Source organism: Ictalurus furcatus, chromosome 22 (genome assembly GCF_023375685.1).
Source record: "Ictalurus furcatus strain D&B chromosome 22, Billie_1.0, whole genome shotgun sequence".
Taxonomy (NCBI): Eukaryota; Metazoa; Chordata; class Actinopteri; order Siluriformes; family Ictaluridae; genus Ictalurus; species Ictalurus furcatus.
In genome coordinates, this window is record NC_071276.1 from 13,252,504 (window position 1) to 13,271,097 (window position 18,594).

Genomic DNA, 18,594 nt, shown 5'->3' on the forward strand with positions numbered 1-18,594 from the left:
TTTCCAATATTTGGTATATCCAAATACCAAACACAGTGAACAGTACACAGGGAAGTATGACAGAGCAAATAATACACCTTGTTTGAATTCATTAGACCCATGAATGTGTTTCACATAAGATTTCTCAGTCACTGCTGTTGACATGTCACTGACGTGTCAGCAAAGCAGGATGAAAAATATCAGGTGCTTTTGAGCTTGGTTCCAAAATAAAAAGTCTAAAATAATTCACCTTAAGACATTTATTAACAGCAAGTAATCTGATTTGGTTACTGGCTACACTAAGCCTGATCTTTACTGCTCAGAAAACTGAGCATGATGTGATCATTTAATCAAATTATGCAACTTGTTAAACTGAACATGTTGATCTATTTATGAAGACACTACACATGCAGTATACATATATATATATATATATATATATATATATATATATATATATATATATATATATATATATATATGGGCTATTCAGTGTGATTTGCAGTATTTAAAATTAATTTGCAGTATTTTGGCCAGAACTGATTAAACCAAGACTGAAACCGTAAATGGTGACCGTGACAGACTTCTCCACTAGATGGCACGCAAATACTTCAGATCATTTATCATCTTCCCTGTAATTGATGTAGGTTCCTGCCATTCTGGTTAGTTAAGATTATCTGCATTTTGTTAGCACTTAATGACATTCAAGAGACTTATTATATAACAATATTGTATGATCAACCTGGTTCTACTATATCAGCTTGAAAATATTGTTTTTAATGTATTCTTTATTAGTATTTCTTGCAGTGACTGCAAGGCAGATAAGATGGTCTCTAACACTGAGCTGTTTTACGTCCCTTCATATATGATTATCTATCCTAGCTACATACATTTATAAAGCTTATAAAGTATCATATTGCAACAAACCTGATCTCATGAAAAACTAATTTGGTATTTGAGTGAATGAAAGTGACAGAAGTTTTGTTTCTTTTTCTTTTTCAAATGAATAAAGCTGTAAAAACAAGGTACAAATGCTAACCCCACCCCTAGCCTTAATGTAATTTGTAAGATTAATTGAGTTGTACAAATTTGCAAGTGTGAATGCTAAAAAGATTTGAGGCTAGAATATTCCTCACTTTTTTTCTTTTTTTTCTTTTTTTACATTAAATCCATCTATCTATCCATTTTCCATACTGCTTATCCTACACAGGGTAACAGGGATGCCTGGAGCCCATCTCTGGGAACTTATGGAACAAGGCAGGGGACACTATGGATGGGGTGCCAACCAATCGCAGGGCACAATCGCACAAATATTCACACACAACAGACAATTTAGAGATGCCAATCAGCCTACAATGCATGTCTTTGGACTGGGTGAGGAAACCAGAGTACCCGGAGGAAAACCCTGAAGGACAGGGAGACCATACAAACTCTGCACACATAGAGCGGAGGTGGAATTCAACCCCCCCACCCCCAACCCCGGAGGATCGAGGCAAACGTGCGAACCACTAAGCCTAAATACGAAATATTTGTGTAACACAATAAATCCTGAATCCATTTTTATACATACTTTAATGTTTGCTTGTTTTTACTCCAGCTGTTGCCGTGAAATCAATCTGGTTCAACACAGTTATCCATATTGTGTATATCATATAAATATTGCTATTATCAATATTTTAAAATACATAAAATAAATAAGTTATGTTAATTTATAATTTTTTTTAAAGTCATTTCATATTAACAGAATTATTTCAGAGATAGAGGCCTTCACAGGAGGAAGCAGTATAGTGAAACTGAAAGGGGATTTCTGATTAGTTGTGGCAGTATATGTTATTGCATCATCATTGGAAATTATAATGATATTAAAGACTAAAGTACTACATACTCGACACATCCTTATGCTAATCACAGTTTTGTTCATTGTTAACAGCTGAAAATGATAGATCCATATACACTACAGTACGATCAAATTTATTAAGCTGTTTCTTGTGTTCCTGGTTGATTTAATACATATTCAATAAGGAAACATTTTATAAGGACACAATTTGGTTAATAGAATATTCCTCAATGTATATTTTACAGCAAACACAACATTCACTTCCATGGTCAGGTACTTTTTAAAAATGTAAGTTAAAAAAAATTGTACAGACTGGTGACAAATGAAAAGATGTTTTTAGAATTCTATTATTTCAATTATTATTTACCATTGACTGTAAAAAAAAAGGTATGCTTAGTTTGTTTTAAGCGATGACATTTGTTTAATTAAGATTTAACCATGTGTATATTCTAATGTATGTTGGTGTATGATTTGAAATGAAATTCGGAACTACACAGGACACAAACGTGCATTTCTTAGTAACCCAGTTCATTTCCAGTGAAAAGAGAAATCAGGAAGTTTCAGTTTCTATTGTCCCTTTCAGGGGATGCATGTAATTACCCTTCTCAAATTTGAATATACCACAACAACAACAACAACAACAACAACAAACAGTTCTTTCTCTGTAATCCCATTATTACAGATTACCTGAATAATTTCAACAATGCAACAAATCACAAGGAAAGCCAAAAAAAATGTGATTACACAAAGAGAACTTATGAATGTGTACATATATACTGTACATTAGATACCTTGCTTTTAAATGCATACATGCCTTTATGTTTTTCCTTCTTCAAATATTTAACATGGTCTCAAGCTTGAAAAGTTGCATGGCACAGTTTGCATTTTTTCACGGCATATTTTGAATTACTGTTACTGTTTACTTACATTTCAAAAGAAAATCTATCTTACTTTCTACATTATATTTGTTAAGTCATAATGTGACTTTTTGGGTATCTTAAAGCTTCAAGGGCTTGATCAGAATTCCTAATAAATCAAGAATGATGCATTATACCTATCACTGTTTACATTGCATTTATCAAGGCAGCTAGTTCTAAGTGTGTATCATCCAAATTATTACCATCAACCTAACACTTGAGAAATTACGAATAAAGGTGTTATTAGTGCACCATAGCTAATATTTTACTATCATTCTTGGTTCCTTAGTGAACTTCCATTAACTAATACCAGTGTGTGATTTGAGGCAGACATCTTTTTTTATGATTCTTTATTCTGTCCTTGTACTTTCATACTTTAAGTAAATTGATACTTTTCTACATTTCTTTAACCATCACTGAAGAAATCCAATGAAAAATTCTTCAAAAGCCATCACGCCTTCAATTCGGACAAATTTTGCATAGAATCCAGATTGAAAGTTTTCCTATGCGTCAGCTTTGATAATAAAGTTGCAGACTCCATTAAATGAAAACCCAAACAAAGTGATGAACTTTTGCCTCAGACACTGCTGACTATCAAACAAACCAGTTCCAAGAAATGAGAAAAGAAAGTTAGTGCCAGAGGAAGTACGACTGGAAGTGAAAACGATTCAACTATATGGAGGAAGACAGGGAAACACCGATCTGAGCGTATAAAAGAGGAGTAAACACACTCATTCATTCACACAAGCTTCTTGATCAGTGACCAGAAAATCATTAAGAGAATCTTCAGAGCATCGAGTGTGTTCAAGAGCAAGAGGAAAATGAAGTCTGCTGCAGTTTTTGTTGTGTTCGCCTGTCTACTTATTGTTCATGTACAAGGTAAGATTCTGAATCCTCATCTGCACCTCTTTTAATGATATACAGGATTACACAGATTTGTAATAACTCAAAATGTTCTTCTGTTTGCAGGACAGGCCAGGACCAGTGTAAGGAGATGTTTGTGTCAGGGTCCTGCAGCTAATGTAGTTCGTCTACAACGTATTGACAAGATTGAAATTCATCCTGCGAGTGCAACTTGTGAAAATAAGGAAATCATGTAAGTTCAGTAACTACTAATATCCATAACAATGTATAATACAACATAACTGAGCTCTATTGAGTTATCTAACTTCTTGTTTATCTCTGTAGTGTCACTCTGAAGAATGGTGCAGGAAAAAAGTGCTTGAATCCAGAATCTGAATTTACTAAGAAATACATCACAGCGGCATTAGAGAAAAGGTGGGTACATTTTTATTGAATATTGTTTCATTATCGTAATATTGGTCTGTTATTTATATAAGAGATAAAACTAAGTTTTAAAATTTGTTTCTGTTTTGCAGGAGTGCAGTGTAAAGCGTGCACCGTGTCGTTACTGAACAGAAGAGGAAGACGAGAGAACAGAGACAGCTTGCTTAAAATATTTTAAATGTTGTAAAAAGTGTACATGTGATATGTCTAACTGTTTAATTTATGAGAGTTTCTTCTGTACATTGCTGGATGTATATAGTTGTTACAGAAACATGAAAGATTTCTTAATATATATTGTTTTTGTATACTAAAGTACTAAATTATAATAAAATCAGCACATAACAGTGCTTAAAAACTTCAGAAAGCAATTCAATGTGTTTCTTATTACAGGATATCAATACATTTTTATAATGTTTGCCCAATATCAGATTTCTGATCCGTATTATTTGTAGGCGTGGACTGAGATGAAAACTGACTCTTCATTCATGTTATAACACAAATTTATTAATGAGGTAATGAGAGGATGGGAGGAGGAGAGGTACTTAACATATCCACACCCACACCTACAGCAGAGATATTCAGCAAACTACAGACACACACATCACTGAAACACTGAATTCAGCAGTAAGAAAAACACACCTGTGAAACCTTTGAAACGATATTAAAAGCATCGTCTGTTATTTTGCTCTCTGATAAATAATCAGTGATTGGTATTGCTGACAGTGTCACACTAGTGCATATTCATAATGATTCTCACATGTAAACTAGTAGGAAATGTACACACAGTTAATGTTATTGGGTGGCACGGTGGTGACGTGGGTATTGTTACTGTCTCACAGCTCCAAATTCTCCAACAGGTCCTTAAGTGGGTTGAGATCTGGAGACTGTGAAGGTCATGTCATGTGATTTACATCATTTTCATTGTCTTCAAATCATTCAGTGAGCCCCAGTGACTATATATGTGGGTGGGCTTTGTATAAGGGTTTTGAAAGTGCAGCCAAAATGTCTCTGAGGCCCTCTAGTGGTTGGCTGTAGTACTTGCATAAATTCTATTTAGCATTTTAGATATTAATTGATAAATAATGCTGTACTTATCACTTTGAGATAGCATGCAATGCAACATTATTAGCTGCACTTCAGGTAATAGCTCTCAATGTCCACACTACCAGCATGAAGAAGGGGAGTGTTCATGACCAATGTGGCTGGGCAAGAAGTGGACCCACTGTCCCAATGGTAGTGTTGTATATAAAATATACATGAAATAAACACGAGGGAGACCTAGTATGAGTAATATGTAATCTTATTGAGAATCCACTGGGCTGGTGGACTGTATGAACAGATGTTCACCTAAGACACACACACACACACACACACACACACACACACAGAGGCCTGGTTTATATAAGAGATAAAACTAAGTTTTAAAATCTGTTTCTGTTTTGCAGGAGTGCAGTGTAAAGCGTGCACCGTGTCGTTACTGAACAGAAGAGGAAGACGAGAGAACAGAGACAGCTTGCTTAAAATATTTTAAGTGTTGTAAAAAGTGTACATGTGATATGTCTAACTGTTTAATTTATGAGAGTTTCTTCTGTACATTGCTGGATGTATATAGTTGTTAAAGAAACATGAAAGATTTCTTAATATATATTGTTTTTGTATACTAAAGTACTAAATTATAATAAAATCAGCACATAACAGTGCTTAAAAAGTTCAGAAAGCAATTCAATGTGTTTCTTATTACAGGATATCAATACATTTTTATAATGTTTGCCCAATATCAGATTTCTGATCCGTATTATTTGTAGGCGTGGACTGAGATGAAAACTGACTCTTCATTCATGTTATAACACAAATTTATTAATGAGGTAATGAGAGGATGGGAGGAGGAGAGGTACTTAACATATCCACACCCACACCTACAGCAGAGATATTCAGCAAACTACAGACACACACATCACTGAAACACTGAATTCAGCAGTAAGAAAAACACACCTGTGAAACCTTTGAAACGATATTAAAAGCATCGTCTGTTATTTTGCTCTCTGATAAATAATCAGTGATTGGTATTGCTGACAGTGTCACACTAGTGCATATTCATAATGATTCTCACATGTAAACTAGTAGGAAATGTACACACAGTTAATGTTATTGGGTGGCACGGTGGTGACGTGGGTATTGTTACTGTCTCACAGCTCCAAATTCTCCAACAGGTCTTTAAGTGGGTTGAGATCTGGAGACTGTGAAGGTCATGTCATGTGATTTACATCATTTTCATTGTCTTCAAATCACTCAGTGAGCCCCAGTGACTATATATGTGGGTGGGCTTTGTATCAGGGCTTTGAAAGTGCAGCCAAAATGTCTCTGAGGCCCTCTAGTGGCTGGCTGTAGTACTTGCATAAATTCTATTTAGCATTTTACATATTAATTGATTAATGCTGTACTTATCACTTTGAGATAGCATGCAATGCAACATTATTAGCTGCACTTCAGGTAATAGCTCTCAATGTCCACACTACCAGCATGAAGAAGGGGAGTGTTCATGACCAATGTGGCTGGGCAAGAAGTGGACCCACTGTCCCAATGGTAGTATCTACTGAGCATGCTCGGACTCCGTTTATCACAAGATGGTAACCTTTCATTCCTCAAAAAAGCTTTAAAACTGCACAATGGGAGTAAATGGCACCATATTGCCCACTCATATATGCAGTCATTGGTGATCCCTCGTGCACTGTGGATGGATGCAGAGTTATCCCGGAAAAAAGCACTCCCATCAGCATAGAAATGTTTCATCATAAGACACAAACATGCATATTTAATGACCCAGTTCATTTCCACTGAAGAGAGAAATAATGACCTTTCAGTTTCATATGTCGCTTTAGGAGACGCATGTTATTACCCTCCTCCACGTTAATTACACCACTGAGCCAGCAATATACACTTCTCTTTTCTCTGAAATCCTACTATTCCACAAAAACCCCAGACAAACACTTTCCACAGTGAAATCAGTGATGTAGCAAATCCATATGAAATTCAGAGCAGAACATTTCACTGCACACGGAACTATGAAAAGTGATTTCATGGAGAAATAAAAGTATGAAATCATGAAAATATCATTTAGATACCTAGATTATAAATGCATACATGACTGTATATTTCACTGCTTCAAAGAATAATAAAGTCATTTTATATAGGCATTCATCAGGTAGCTACAAGGAGGAGATTGAAATTCCTAATAAATCTGAACTTTTATAGGTTTGACAGTAGGAATGGAGCTAGTGTAATACCATCACAGTTATTATCATGATAACTAACATTTGAGAGATGTTGCTAGTTAGATTTAGCTAATGTGCTCACACACATCCTTGGTGAAAGAGACACTAATTTACAATCAGAAACTAAAATCCGTGTGTGACCTGAGGCAGTTATTTTTTCTTTAATGAATATATTTTTACACTTTTACTTCCATAATTTAAATAACGATACGACTTTATACTTTTCTACTTTCAAGTGAGTTAAAAATTTTAAAGCTTTACCAGAGTATTTTCTACAAGTAATTGTACTTTCATTTGAATAAAGAATTTAGGCATTTTTACCCCTTCTGATGAAATTCAACAAAATAATCTTCAATAGCCATTGCTCTTTCAAATTGTGACAAATATGTGATTGCATAGAATCTAGATTTAACGTTTAGCTATGCGTCAGCTTTGATAATAAAGTTGCAGACGCCATTAAATGAAAACCCAAACAAAGTGATGAACTTTTGCCTCAGACACTGCTGACTATCAGAGAGACCAGTTCCAGGAAATCAGAAAGTTAGCTCAAGAGGAAGTACGACAGGAAGTGAAAGCGATTCAACTATAGGGAGGAAGACAGGGAAACACCGATCTGAGCGTATAAAAGAGGAGTAAACACACTCATTCATTCACACAAGCTTCTTGATCAGTGACCAGAAAATCATTAAGAGAACCTTCAGAGCATCGAGTGTGTTCAAGAGCAAGAGGAAAATGAAGTCTGCTGCAGTTTTTGTTGTGTTTGCCTGTCTACTTATTGTTCATGTACAAGGTAAGATTCTGAATCCTCACCTGCAACTCTTTTAATGATACACAGGATTACACAGATTTGTAATATCTCAAAATGTTCTTCTGTTTGCAGGACAGGCCAGGACCAGTGTAAGGAGGTGTTTGTGTCAGGGTCCTGCAGCTAACGTAGTTCATCCACAACGTATTGACAAGATTGAAATTCATCCTGCGAGAGCATCTTGTGAAAATGTGGAAATCATGTAAGTTCAGTAACTACTAATATCCATAACAATGTATAATACAACATAACTGAGTTCTATTGAGTTATCTAACTTCTTGTTTATCTCTGTAGTGTCACTCTGAAGAATGGTGCTGGAAAAAAGTGCTTGAATCCAGAATCTGAATTTACTAAGAAATACATCACGGCAGGATTAGAGAAAAGGTGGGTACATTTTTATTGAATATTGTTTCATAATCGTAATATTGGTCTGTTATTTATATAAGAGATAAAACTAAGTTTTAAAATCTGTTTCTGTTTTGCAGGAGTGCAGTGTAAAGCATGCACTGTGTCGTTACTGAACAGAAGAGGAAGACGAGAGAACAGAGACATCTTGCTTAAAATATTTTAAGTGTTGTAAAAAGTGTACATGTGATATGTCTAACTGTTTAATTTATGAGCATTACATCTGCATATGGGTCAATGTATATAGTTGTTAAAGAAACATGCAAGATCTTTAAAAAAATATATTGTTTCTGTACCATGACATACTAAATTATAATAAAATCAGCACTTAACGGTGCTTAAAAACTTCCAAAAACAGTACAATGTGTTTCTTATTAGCCAGACATCAAATACATTTTTATAAAGTTTGGCCAATATCAGACATCCTATAAGCTTCAGCTGTTCAGCAAACTACAGACACATCACTGACACACTAAATTCAGCAGTAAGAAAAACTCACCTGTGTTAAAAGCAATGTTCACTGCAAAATCAGCAGTAGTGTCTCATTACTGCATATTCATAATAATTCACACAAGTACGCTAGTGAAAGGTTATTTTGTGAAAGGTTACACACAGTCAGTGGTGGCATGGTGGTTAAGCAGGTAGTGTTGCTGTTTCACATCTCCACTGAGCCCCATTTCAATTCTGACTGTCTGTGTGGAGTTTGGCGTGTTCTCCCGATGTCTGCATGGGTTTATTCTTATTATTTATTAGGGGAGGCTGTGGCTCAGGTGGAAGAGCGGGTTGTCCACTAAACGTAGGGTTGACGGTTCGATTCCTGGCCCACATGACTCCACATACCCAAGTTGCTCCTGATGGCAAGTTAGTGCCTTGCATGGCAGCTCTGCTACCATTGTTGTGTGAGTGTGTGTGTGAATGGATGAATGAGACACAGTGTAAAGCATTTTGGATAAAAGTACTATATAAGTGTAGACCATTTACCATTTATTCTGGGTTCTCTGCTCTCCCCCAAAAATAATCTCACATATGTGCTCAATTGGTTGAAATCTAGTGACTGTGAAGGCCATACCATATGATTGACATCAATTCCATACCCTCAAACCAATCACTAAACCCTTGTGCCCTGTGGATGGAGGCAGAGTCATCCTGGAAGAGAGTACTCCCATCAGGATAGAAATGTGTTATCACAGGCTTAAGATGATCAGTCAGAACATGTGTATTGATTTATAATGACTCTACCCTCCAAAGGAAGGTCATCACCTGAGGGCAAGGAGGTTGGGGAGCTGCTCCTGACCTTAACCCAAGGTTCCCATCGGGTAGCAGAGTTCGACCTCAAGTTCCGCAGGAATAAAGCTGGTAGAGGATGGAACAACACAGCCCTGAAAGGCACGTTTCAATGAGTTCTCATGGAGATGGCATGCCACATTGAACCGCTCACTTTTGACTCCCTCATCAACCTCGCCATCCGCTTAGACTACCTGCTGCACAGTCATTGCCCCCACCGGGAAACTCTGGGCTCTCAGGGAGCAAGCGCCTCTTCTGAACCCATGCAACTGAGGCACACCAAGCTCAGCAAGGGAGAGGGGGAGAAACAATGCCGCAAGCACTGATGCTTCTATTGTGGCAGCCCCGACCCCTCCTACAGGGGTATATCCGTGGGTTTCTTCTTTGTGGAAAAGAAAGCGGGCATCCTCTAGCCATACATCAACTATCGAGGGTTAAACCAACTTACTGTCAAATCCCAGTACCCTCTGCCTTTTGTCTCGGCAGACCTCTAACAACTTCATTCCGCCCAGGTTTTCACAAAACTAGACCTCCACAGTGCTTTCAATGTGGTGCATATTCAGGACGGAGATGAGTGGAAAACAGCATTTAGCACCACCTCTGGCCACTATGAGTACTGTGGGATGCTGTATGGGCTCTCTTGCATCCCCTCTGTCTTCCAACGTCTGATAAATGAAGTCCTGTGGGACATGCTGGGGAAATACGTCATCACATATATCGATGATATGCAAGCTATGTGCTGGACCAAACTAAAACAAATGATATTTTCTGTATATACTGAAAAAATATTTTATTCTACATCCTGCCCAGTGTTTGAAAAATGTGCAAACTGAAGACTTTGAGAACAAATGTAAATGAATGTAGGATATGCCATACATTATGGACACAAAAAAGGTTTCAAATATAAACATTACATTATTAACTGTTTGTCCACAGCAGGACAGTTTAACAGCTAAATGAAGAAAGCGCATTAAACAGCACACGCAACTGACAGGGCAACGGACATGAAACTATTAAGAATTTAATAAAGTTATCTTCTGCTTTGAACAGCACATTTCCTGCAGCTGCTGGCTCTGTGACTTCAGCCTAAACCCAGGCCACGGTCATCACAGTCAGCGAACTCAGTTTCCCAGAACACACCGCAGCCTACAAACAGTCTCCAAGGACTACACATCCTAAGATAAATGCGCCTTATTACATTCACAGTCACCTGATATCTAAACCATGCACACCTGGCACTGATCACCAACAGCACTTTACATTGGACTTTAACATATTTATATTATATTTATGTTATATGTCTGTGTTAACTGTTCTGGTTTTTGACTTTTGCTAGCTTCTTTGTTTTTGTGTTTTTGCCTTAGCCCTGATTTTCTGTTTTCTGTTTGTGCCTCACCTGACCTTGACCTTGCTTAACGTTTTTGGATTTGTCTGCCTGCCTTTCATTAAAATAATGAATCTCAGAATCCATCTCAACCTCCTATTTCATGACAGTATGATTTATAAAAAAAATTAAAAAAAAAAAAAAAACACTGAACACTTTGTATTTAGGAAACAAATATGCATATTTAATGTCCCAGTTCACTTCCAGTGAAAAGAGAAATAATGGCATTTCAGTTCCATTTGTCGCTTTCAGGAGACATGTGTTATTGTCCTCCATTTTAATTACACCGTCGAGCCAGAAAAAAATACACCTCTCCTTTCTCTGTAATCCTACTATTCCACAAAAACCCCAGACAAACTATTTCCACAGTGAAATCAGCAATGGAACAAATCAATATGAAATTCATTATAGAACAGCTCACTGCACATGGAAAGATAAAAACGGATTTCTTACAGAAAAAAGTATGAATGTGTGAATATATTTTATGCTGTGCATTAGATATCTGGCTTTTAAATGCACGGCTGTATATTTTACTGCTTCAAAAATTAATGAAGCAATTTCACATATTGGACTTTCGATTTCAACATGGTCTTAAAGAGCTCATGGTCTCAAAATGTGGATGAAAGCTGCAAGGGCTTGATCAGAGTTCCTAATAAATCTAAACTTTAACGGATGTGACAGAAGGAATGAGACCTGATATGAGACCATCACAGTCATTATGGAGGTAGCTAACATTTGAGAGATTAGCAACGAACTACTGTTTGTTAGCTTTAGCTAATATGTTCCCACGTTGTTATCTAATTTAACATTTGGAACTAAATGTGTGATTGCAGGCAGACATCATTTTCTTTTGGGAATTTTTTCCTTGTACATTTATTTTCATAATTTAAGTACATTTAAGAGTTTATGATGGATCTTTCAAATTCTGACAAATTGTGCATAGAATCTAGATTTAACGTTTAGCCATGCGTCAGCTTTGATAATAAAGTTGCAGACTCCATTAAATGAAAACCCAAACAAAGTGATGAACTTTTGCCTCAGTCACTGCTGACTATCAAACAAACCAGTTCCAAGAAATGAGAAAAGAAAGTTAGCGCCAGAGGAAGTACGACTATAGGGAGGAAGACGGGGAAACACCGATCTGAGCGTATAAAAGAGGAGTAAACACACTCATTCATTCACACAAGCTTCTTGATCAGTGACCAGAAAATCATTAAGAGAATCTTCAGAGCATCGAGTGTGTTCAAGAGCAAGAGGAAAATGAAGTCTGCTGCAGTTTTTGTTGTGTTCGCCTGTCTACTTATTGTTCATGTACAAGGTAAGATTCTGAATCCTCATCTGCACCTCTTTTAATGATACACAGGATTACACAGATTTGTAATATCTCAAAATGTTCTTCTGTTTGCAGGACAGGCCAGGACCAGTGTAAGGAGGTGTTGGTGTCAGGGTCCTGCAGCTAACGTAGTTCGTCTACAACGTATTGACAAGATTGAAATTCATCCTGCGAGTGCAACTTGTGAAAATAAGGAAATCATGTAAGTTCAGTAACTACTAATATCCATAACAATGTATAATACAACATAACTGAGCTCTATTGAGTTATCTAACTCCTTGTTTATCTCTGTAGTGTCACTCTGAAGAATGGTGCAGGAAAAAAGTGCTTGAATCCAGAATCTGAATTTATTAAGAAATACATCACGGCAGGATTAGAGAAAAGGTGGGTACATTTTTATTGAATATTGTTTCATTATCGTAATATTGGTCTGTTATTTATATAAGAGATAAAACTAAGTTTTAAAATTTGTTTCTGTTTTGCAGGAGTGCAGTGTAAAGCATGCACCATGTCGTTACTGAACAGAAGAGGAAGACGAGAGAACAGAGACAGCTTGCTTAAAATATTTTAAGTGTTGTAAAAAGTGTACATGTGATATGTCTAACTGTTTAATTTATGAGAGTTCCTTCTGTATATTGCTGGATGTATATAGTTGTTAAAGAAACATGAAAGATTTCTTAATATATATTGTTTTTGTATACTAAAGTACTAAATTATAATAAAATCAGCACATAAAAGTGCTTAAAAACTTCAGAAAGCAATTCAATGTGTTTCTTATTACAGGATATCAATACATTTTTATAATGTTTGCCCAATATCAGATTTCTGATCCGTATTATTTGTAGGCGTGGACTGAGATGAAAACTGACTCTTCATTCATGTTATAACACGAAATTATTAATGAGGTAATGAGAGGATGGGAGGAGGAGAGGTACTTAAAATATCCACACCCACACCTACAGCAGAGATATTCAGCAAACTACAGACACACACATCACTGAAACACTGAATTCAGCAGTAAGAAAAACACACCTGTGAAACCTTTGAAACGATATTAAAAGCATCGTCTGTTATTTTGCTCTCTGATAAATAATCAGTGATTGGTATTGCTGACAGTGTCACACTACTGCATATTCATAATGATTCTCACATGTAAACTAGTAGGAAATGTACACACAGTTAATGTTATTGGGTGGCACGGTGGTGACGTGGGTATTGTTACTGTCTCACAGCTCCAAATTCTCCAACAGGTCTTTAAGTGGGTTGAGATCTGGAGACTGTGAAGGTCATGTCATGTGATTTACATCATTTTCATTGTCTTCAAATCACTCAGTGAGCCCCAGTGACTATATATGTGGGTGGGCTTTGTATCAGGGCTTTGAAAGTGCAGCCAAAATGTCTCTGAGGCCCTCTAGTGGCTGGCTGTAGTACTTGCATAAATTCTATTTAGCATTTTACATATTAATTGATTAATAATGCTGTACTTATCACTTTGAGATAGCATGCAATTCAACATTATTAGCTGCACTTCAGGTAATAGCTCTCAATGTCCACAATACCAGCATGAAGAAGGGGAGTGTTCATGACCAATGTGGCTGGGCAAGAAGTGGACCCACTGTCCCAATGGTAGTGTTGTATATAAAATATACATGAAATAAACACGAGGGAGACCTAGTATGAGTAATATGTAATCTTATTGAGAATTCACTGGGCTGGTGGACTGTATGAACAGATGTTCACCTAAGACACACACACACACACACACACACACACACACACACACAGAGGCCTGGTTTGTATGCAGAAAACAGAAATTAATCTGTTTCATATTCTGTTTCATGAAAAACTATTATGGGGTAATGTACATGCAAGTACTATAAACAAAAAAAAGAAATGTAGAACAAACATAAAATTTACTCATAATGTAGAGATGGTGTGTTTGAAAGTGTCCGTTCTCAACGAAAATCCAGTCAGGAAGCGACACGGAGAAGGTCAAGTTATTTTTAAAGAGTGAACCAAGACAAAATATATTTTAGAGCCGGAACTGCACCTGCGTGATAAGGGTCGCTCAACAGTGCCAATTGATGTACGTAATGGTGTTCCGGGATAGCTAACTCTAAACATATTGATGTCTGGGTCATCCTGACCCTAAGAAAACTGTATAAATAGAAAAGCTTCAGCTCTGGTTTTTGAGATTGCATTTTGGGATGTCTCAAACTGTGGGGATCTCGTGTGGTGGAACGGAACGAATAAACCTGGACCCTTGCTTCTTCTCACTCACGGCTGATGTCTTATTTTTCTTTCTCCAATTGAATATGTGAGTATCTGTTTCTGTGTTAAGTGTCTTCAGGTAATAGGAAAAATTTGGGCCAGCAGTAGTATCTACTGAGCATGCTCGGACTCCGTTTATCACAAGATGGTAACATTTAATTCCCAAAAAAAGCTTTAAAACTGCAGAATGGGAGTAAATGGCACCATATTGCCCACTCATATATGCAGTCATTGGTGATCCCACGTGCACTGTGGATGGATGCAGAGTTATCCCGGAAAAAAGCACTCCCATCAGCATAGAAATATTTCATCATAAGACACAAACGTGTATATTTAATGACCCAGTTCATTTCCACTGAAGAGAGAAATAATAACCTTTCAGTTTCATTTGTACTTTTAAGGAGACTCGTGTAATTACCCTCTTCCACTATAATTACACCACTGAGCCAGCAATATACACTTCTCCTTTTCCTAAGAAATCCCTGTTTTGGAAAAACCTTATATGAAATTACAATAAGATATACTGAATGCTCACATTACAGGGTGGACATGTTTTACTATCTGGTGCAGACAACACATCATGCTTCAAATTCAGTGCCCAGTAGTTTTTATCAATGAACAGTTAATGTTGTCTTTCAGTGTAAGTATTTTAATAAAGTCACAGTAATCACAGTGAAGCAGGATGGACAACAGGATGTGCAAAAAAAAAAAAATCATAAATCAAACATTAAAATAATAATAATAATAATAATAATAATAATAATAATAATAATAATAATAATAATAATTAAGTAGTAGATATTTGACCTTAGCAATATTTACCATTGACTATAACTAAAAATAACAGAAAAAAAACATGTGTAAAAGTCAGTTTTAAGCTATGATATTTGGTTGAAATACAGTTAAGGTTTAAGCATGTGCACATTTGAACTTCTGTTGCAGTATGATGTAGATGAAATTCTGAACACTTTGTATACAGGACACAAACGTGCATATTTAATGACCCAGTTCATTTCCACTGAAGAGAGAAATAATGACTTTTCAGTTTCATATGTCGCTTTAGGAGACGTATGTTATTATCCTCCTCCACGTTAATTACACCACTGAGCCAGCAATATACACTTCTCTTTTCTCTGAAATCCTACTATTCCACAAAAACCCCAGACAAACACTTTCCACAGTGAAATCAGTGATGTAACAAATCCATATGAAATTCAGAGCAGAACATTTCACTGCACACGGAACTATGAAAAGTGATTTCATGGAGAAATAAAAGTATGAAATCATGAAAATATCATTTAGATACCTAGATTATAAATGCATACATGACTGTATATTTTACTGCTTCAAAGAATAATAAAGTCATTTTATATAGGCATTCATCAGGTAGCTACAAGGAGGTGATTGAAATTCCTAATAAATCTGAACTTTTATAGGTTTGACAGTAGGAATGGAGCTAGTGTAATACCATCACAGTTATTATCATGATAACTAACATTTGAGAGATGTTGCTAGTTAGATTTAGCTAATGTGCTCACACACATCTTTGGTGAAAGAGACACTAATTTACAATCAGAAACTAAAATCCGTGTGTGACTTGAGGCAGTTATTTTTTCTTTAATGAATATATATTTACACTTTTACTTCCATAATTTAAGTAATTATAAGACTTTATACTTTTCTACTTTCAAGTGAGTTAAAAATTTTAAAGCTTTACCAGAGTATTTTCTACAAGTAATTGTACTTTCATTTGAATAAAGAATTTAGGCATTTTTACCCCTTCTGATGAAATTCAACAAAATAATCTTCAATAGCCATTGCTCTTTCAAATTGTGACAAATATGTGATTGCATAGAATCTAGATTTAACGTTTAGCTATGCGTCAGCTTTGATAATAAAGTTGCAGACGCCATTAAATGAAAACCCAAACAAAGTGATGAACTTTTGCCTCAGACACTGCTGACTATCAGAGAGACCAGTTCCAGGAAATCAGAAAGTTAGCTCAAGAGGAAGTACGACAGGAAGTGAAAGCGATTCAACTATAGGGAGGAAGACAGGGAAACACCGATCTGAGCGTATAAAAGAGGAGTAAACACACTCATTCATTCACACAAGCTTCTTGATCAGTGACCAGAAAATCATTAAGAGAACCTTCAGAGCATCGAGTGTGTTCAAGAGCAAGAGGAAAATGAAGTCTGCTGCAGTTTTTGTTGTGTTTGCCTGTCTACTTATTGTTCATGTACAAGGTAAGATTCTGAATCCTCACCTGCAACTCTTTTAATGATACACAGGATTACACAGATTTGTAATATCTCAAAATGTTCTTCTGTTTGCAGGACAGGCCAGGACCAGTGTAAGGAGGTGTTTGTGTCAGGGTCCTGCAGCTAACGTAGTTCATCCACAACGTATTGACAAGATTGAAATTCATCCTGCGAGAGCATCTTGTGAAAATGTGGAAATCATGTAAGTTCAGTAACTACTAATATCCATAACAATGTATAATACAACATAACTGAGTTCTATTGAGTTATCTAACTTCTTGTTTATCTCTGTAGTGTCACTCTGAAGAATGGTGCTGGAAAAAAGTGCTTGAATCCAGAATCTGAATTTACTAAGAAATACATCACGGCAGGATTAGAGAAAAGGTGGGTACATTTTTATTGAATATTGTTTCATTATCGTAATATTGGTCTGTTATTTATATAAGAGATAAAACTAAGTTTTAAAATCTGTTTCTGTTTTGCAGGAGTGCAGTGTAAAGCATGCACTGTGTCGTTACTGAACAGAAGAGGAAGACGAGAGAACAGAGACATCTTGCTTAAAATATTTTAAGTGTTGTAAAAAGTGTACATGTGATATATCTAACTGTTTAATTTATGAGCATTACATCTGCATATGGGTCAATGTATATAGTTGTTAAAGAAACATGCAAGATCTTTAAAAAAATATATTGTTTCTGTACCATGACATACTAAATTATAATAAAATCAGCACTTAACGGTGCTTAAAAACTTCCAAAAACAGTACAATGTGTTTCTTATTAGCCAGACATCAAATACATTTTTATAAAGTTTGGCCAATATCAGACATCCTATAAGCTTCAGCTGTTCAGCAAACTACAGACACATCACTGACACACTAAATTCAGCAGTAAGAAAAACTCACCTGTGTTAAAAGCAATGTTCACTGCAAAATCAGCAGTAGTGTCTCATTACTGCATATTCATAATAATTCACACAAGTACGCTAGTGAAAGGTTATTTTGTGAAAGGTTACACACAGTCAGTGGTGGCATGGTGGTTAAGCAGGTAGTGTTGCTGTTTCACATCTCCACTGAGCCCCATTTCAATTCTGACTGTCTGTGTGGAGTTTGGCGTGTTCTCCCGATGTCTGCATGGGTTTATTCTTATTATTTATTAGGGGAGGCTGTGGCTCAGGTGGAAGAGCGGGTTGTCCACTAAACGTAGGGTTGACGGTTCGATTCCTGGCCCACATGACTCCACATACCCAAGTTGCTCCTGATGGCAAGTTAGTGCCTTGCATGGCAGCTCTGCTACCATTGTTGTGTGAGTGTGTGTGTGAATGGATGAATGAGACACAGTGTAAAGCATTTTGGATAAAAGTACTATATAAGTGTAGACCATTTACCATTTATTCTGGGTTCTCTGCTCTCCCCCAAAAATAATCTCACATATGTGCTCAATTGGTTGAAATCTAGTGACTGTGAAGGCCATACCATATGATTGACATCAATTCCATACCCTCAAACCAATCACTAAACCCTTGTGCCCTGTGGATGGAGGCAGAGTCATCCTGGAAGA

General features: G+C 36.4%; 4 protein-coding genes across 4 annotated transcripts; all 4 read left to right on the forward strand.

Annotated features, from left to right (window-relative positions):
• Positions 1-3,325: 3,325 nt before the first annotated feature.
• Positions 3,326-4,384, forward strand: LOC128599175 (C-X-C motif chemokine 11-6-like). Its single transcript, XM_053610635.1, has 4 exons — positions 3,326-3,612; positions 3,703-3,829; positions 3,922-4,011; positions 4,113-4,384. Exons 1-4 carry the CDS (start codon positions 3,555-3,557, stop codon positions 4,123-4,125), a joined length of 288 nt encoding a protein of 95 aa, XP_053466610.1. The 5' UTR covers positions 3,326-3,554; the 3' UTR covers positions 4,126-4,384.
• A 3,046-nt stretch (positions 4,385-7,430) lies between these two features.
• Positions 7,431-8,857, forward strand: LOC128599176 (C-X-C motif chemokine 11-6). The gene is made up of 4 exons (XM_053610636.1): positions 7,431-8,082; positions 8,173-8,299; positions 8,392-8,481; positions 8,583-8,857. Exons 1-4 carry the CDS (start codon positions 8,025-8,027, stop codon positions 8,593-8,595), a joined length of 288 nt encoding a protein of 95 aa, XP_053466611.1. The 5' UTR covers positions 7,431-8,024; the 3' UTR covers positions 8,596-8,857.
• Positions 8,858-12,236: 3,379 nt separating this feature from the next.
• On the forward strand, positions 12,237-14,624 carry LOC128599178 (C-X-C motif chemokine 11-6-like). Its single transcript, XM_053610637.1, has 4 exons — positions 12,237-12,488; positions 12,579-12,705; positions 12,798-12,887; positions 12,989-14,624. The coding sequence occupies exons 1-4, from the start codon at positions 12,431-12,433 to the stop codon at positions 12,999-13,001; spliced, it is 288 nt and encodes a 95-aa protein (XP_053466612.1). The 5' UTR covers positions 12,237-12,430; the 3' UTR covers positions 13,002-14,624.
• A 1,969-nt stretch (positions 14,625-16,593) lies between these two features.
• Positions 16,594-17,798, forward strand: LOC128599062 (C-X-C motif chemokine 11-6-like). The gene is made up of 4 exons (XM_053610423.1): positions 16,594-17,020; positions 17,111-17,237; positions 17,330-17,419; positions 17,521-17,798. Exons 1-4 carry the CDS (start codon positions 16,963-16,965, stop codon positions 17,531-17,533), a joined length of 288 nt encoding a protein of 95 aa, XP_053466398.1. The 5' UTR covers positions 16,594-16,962; the 3' UTR covers positions 17,534-17,798.
• Positions 17,799-18,594: the final 796 nt, after the last annotated feature.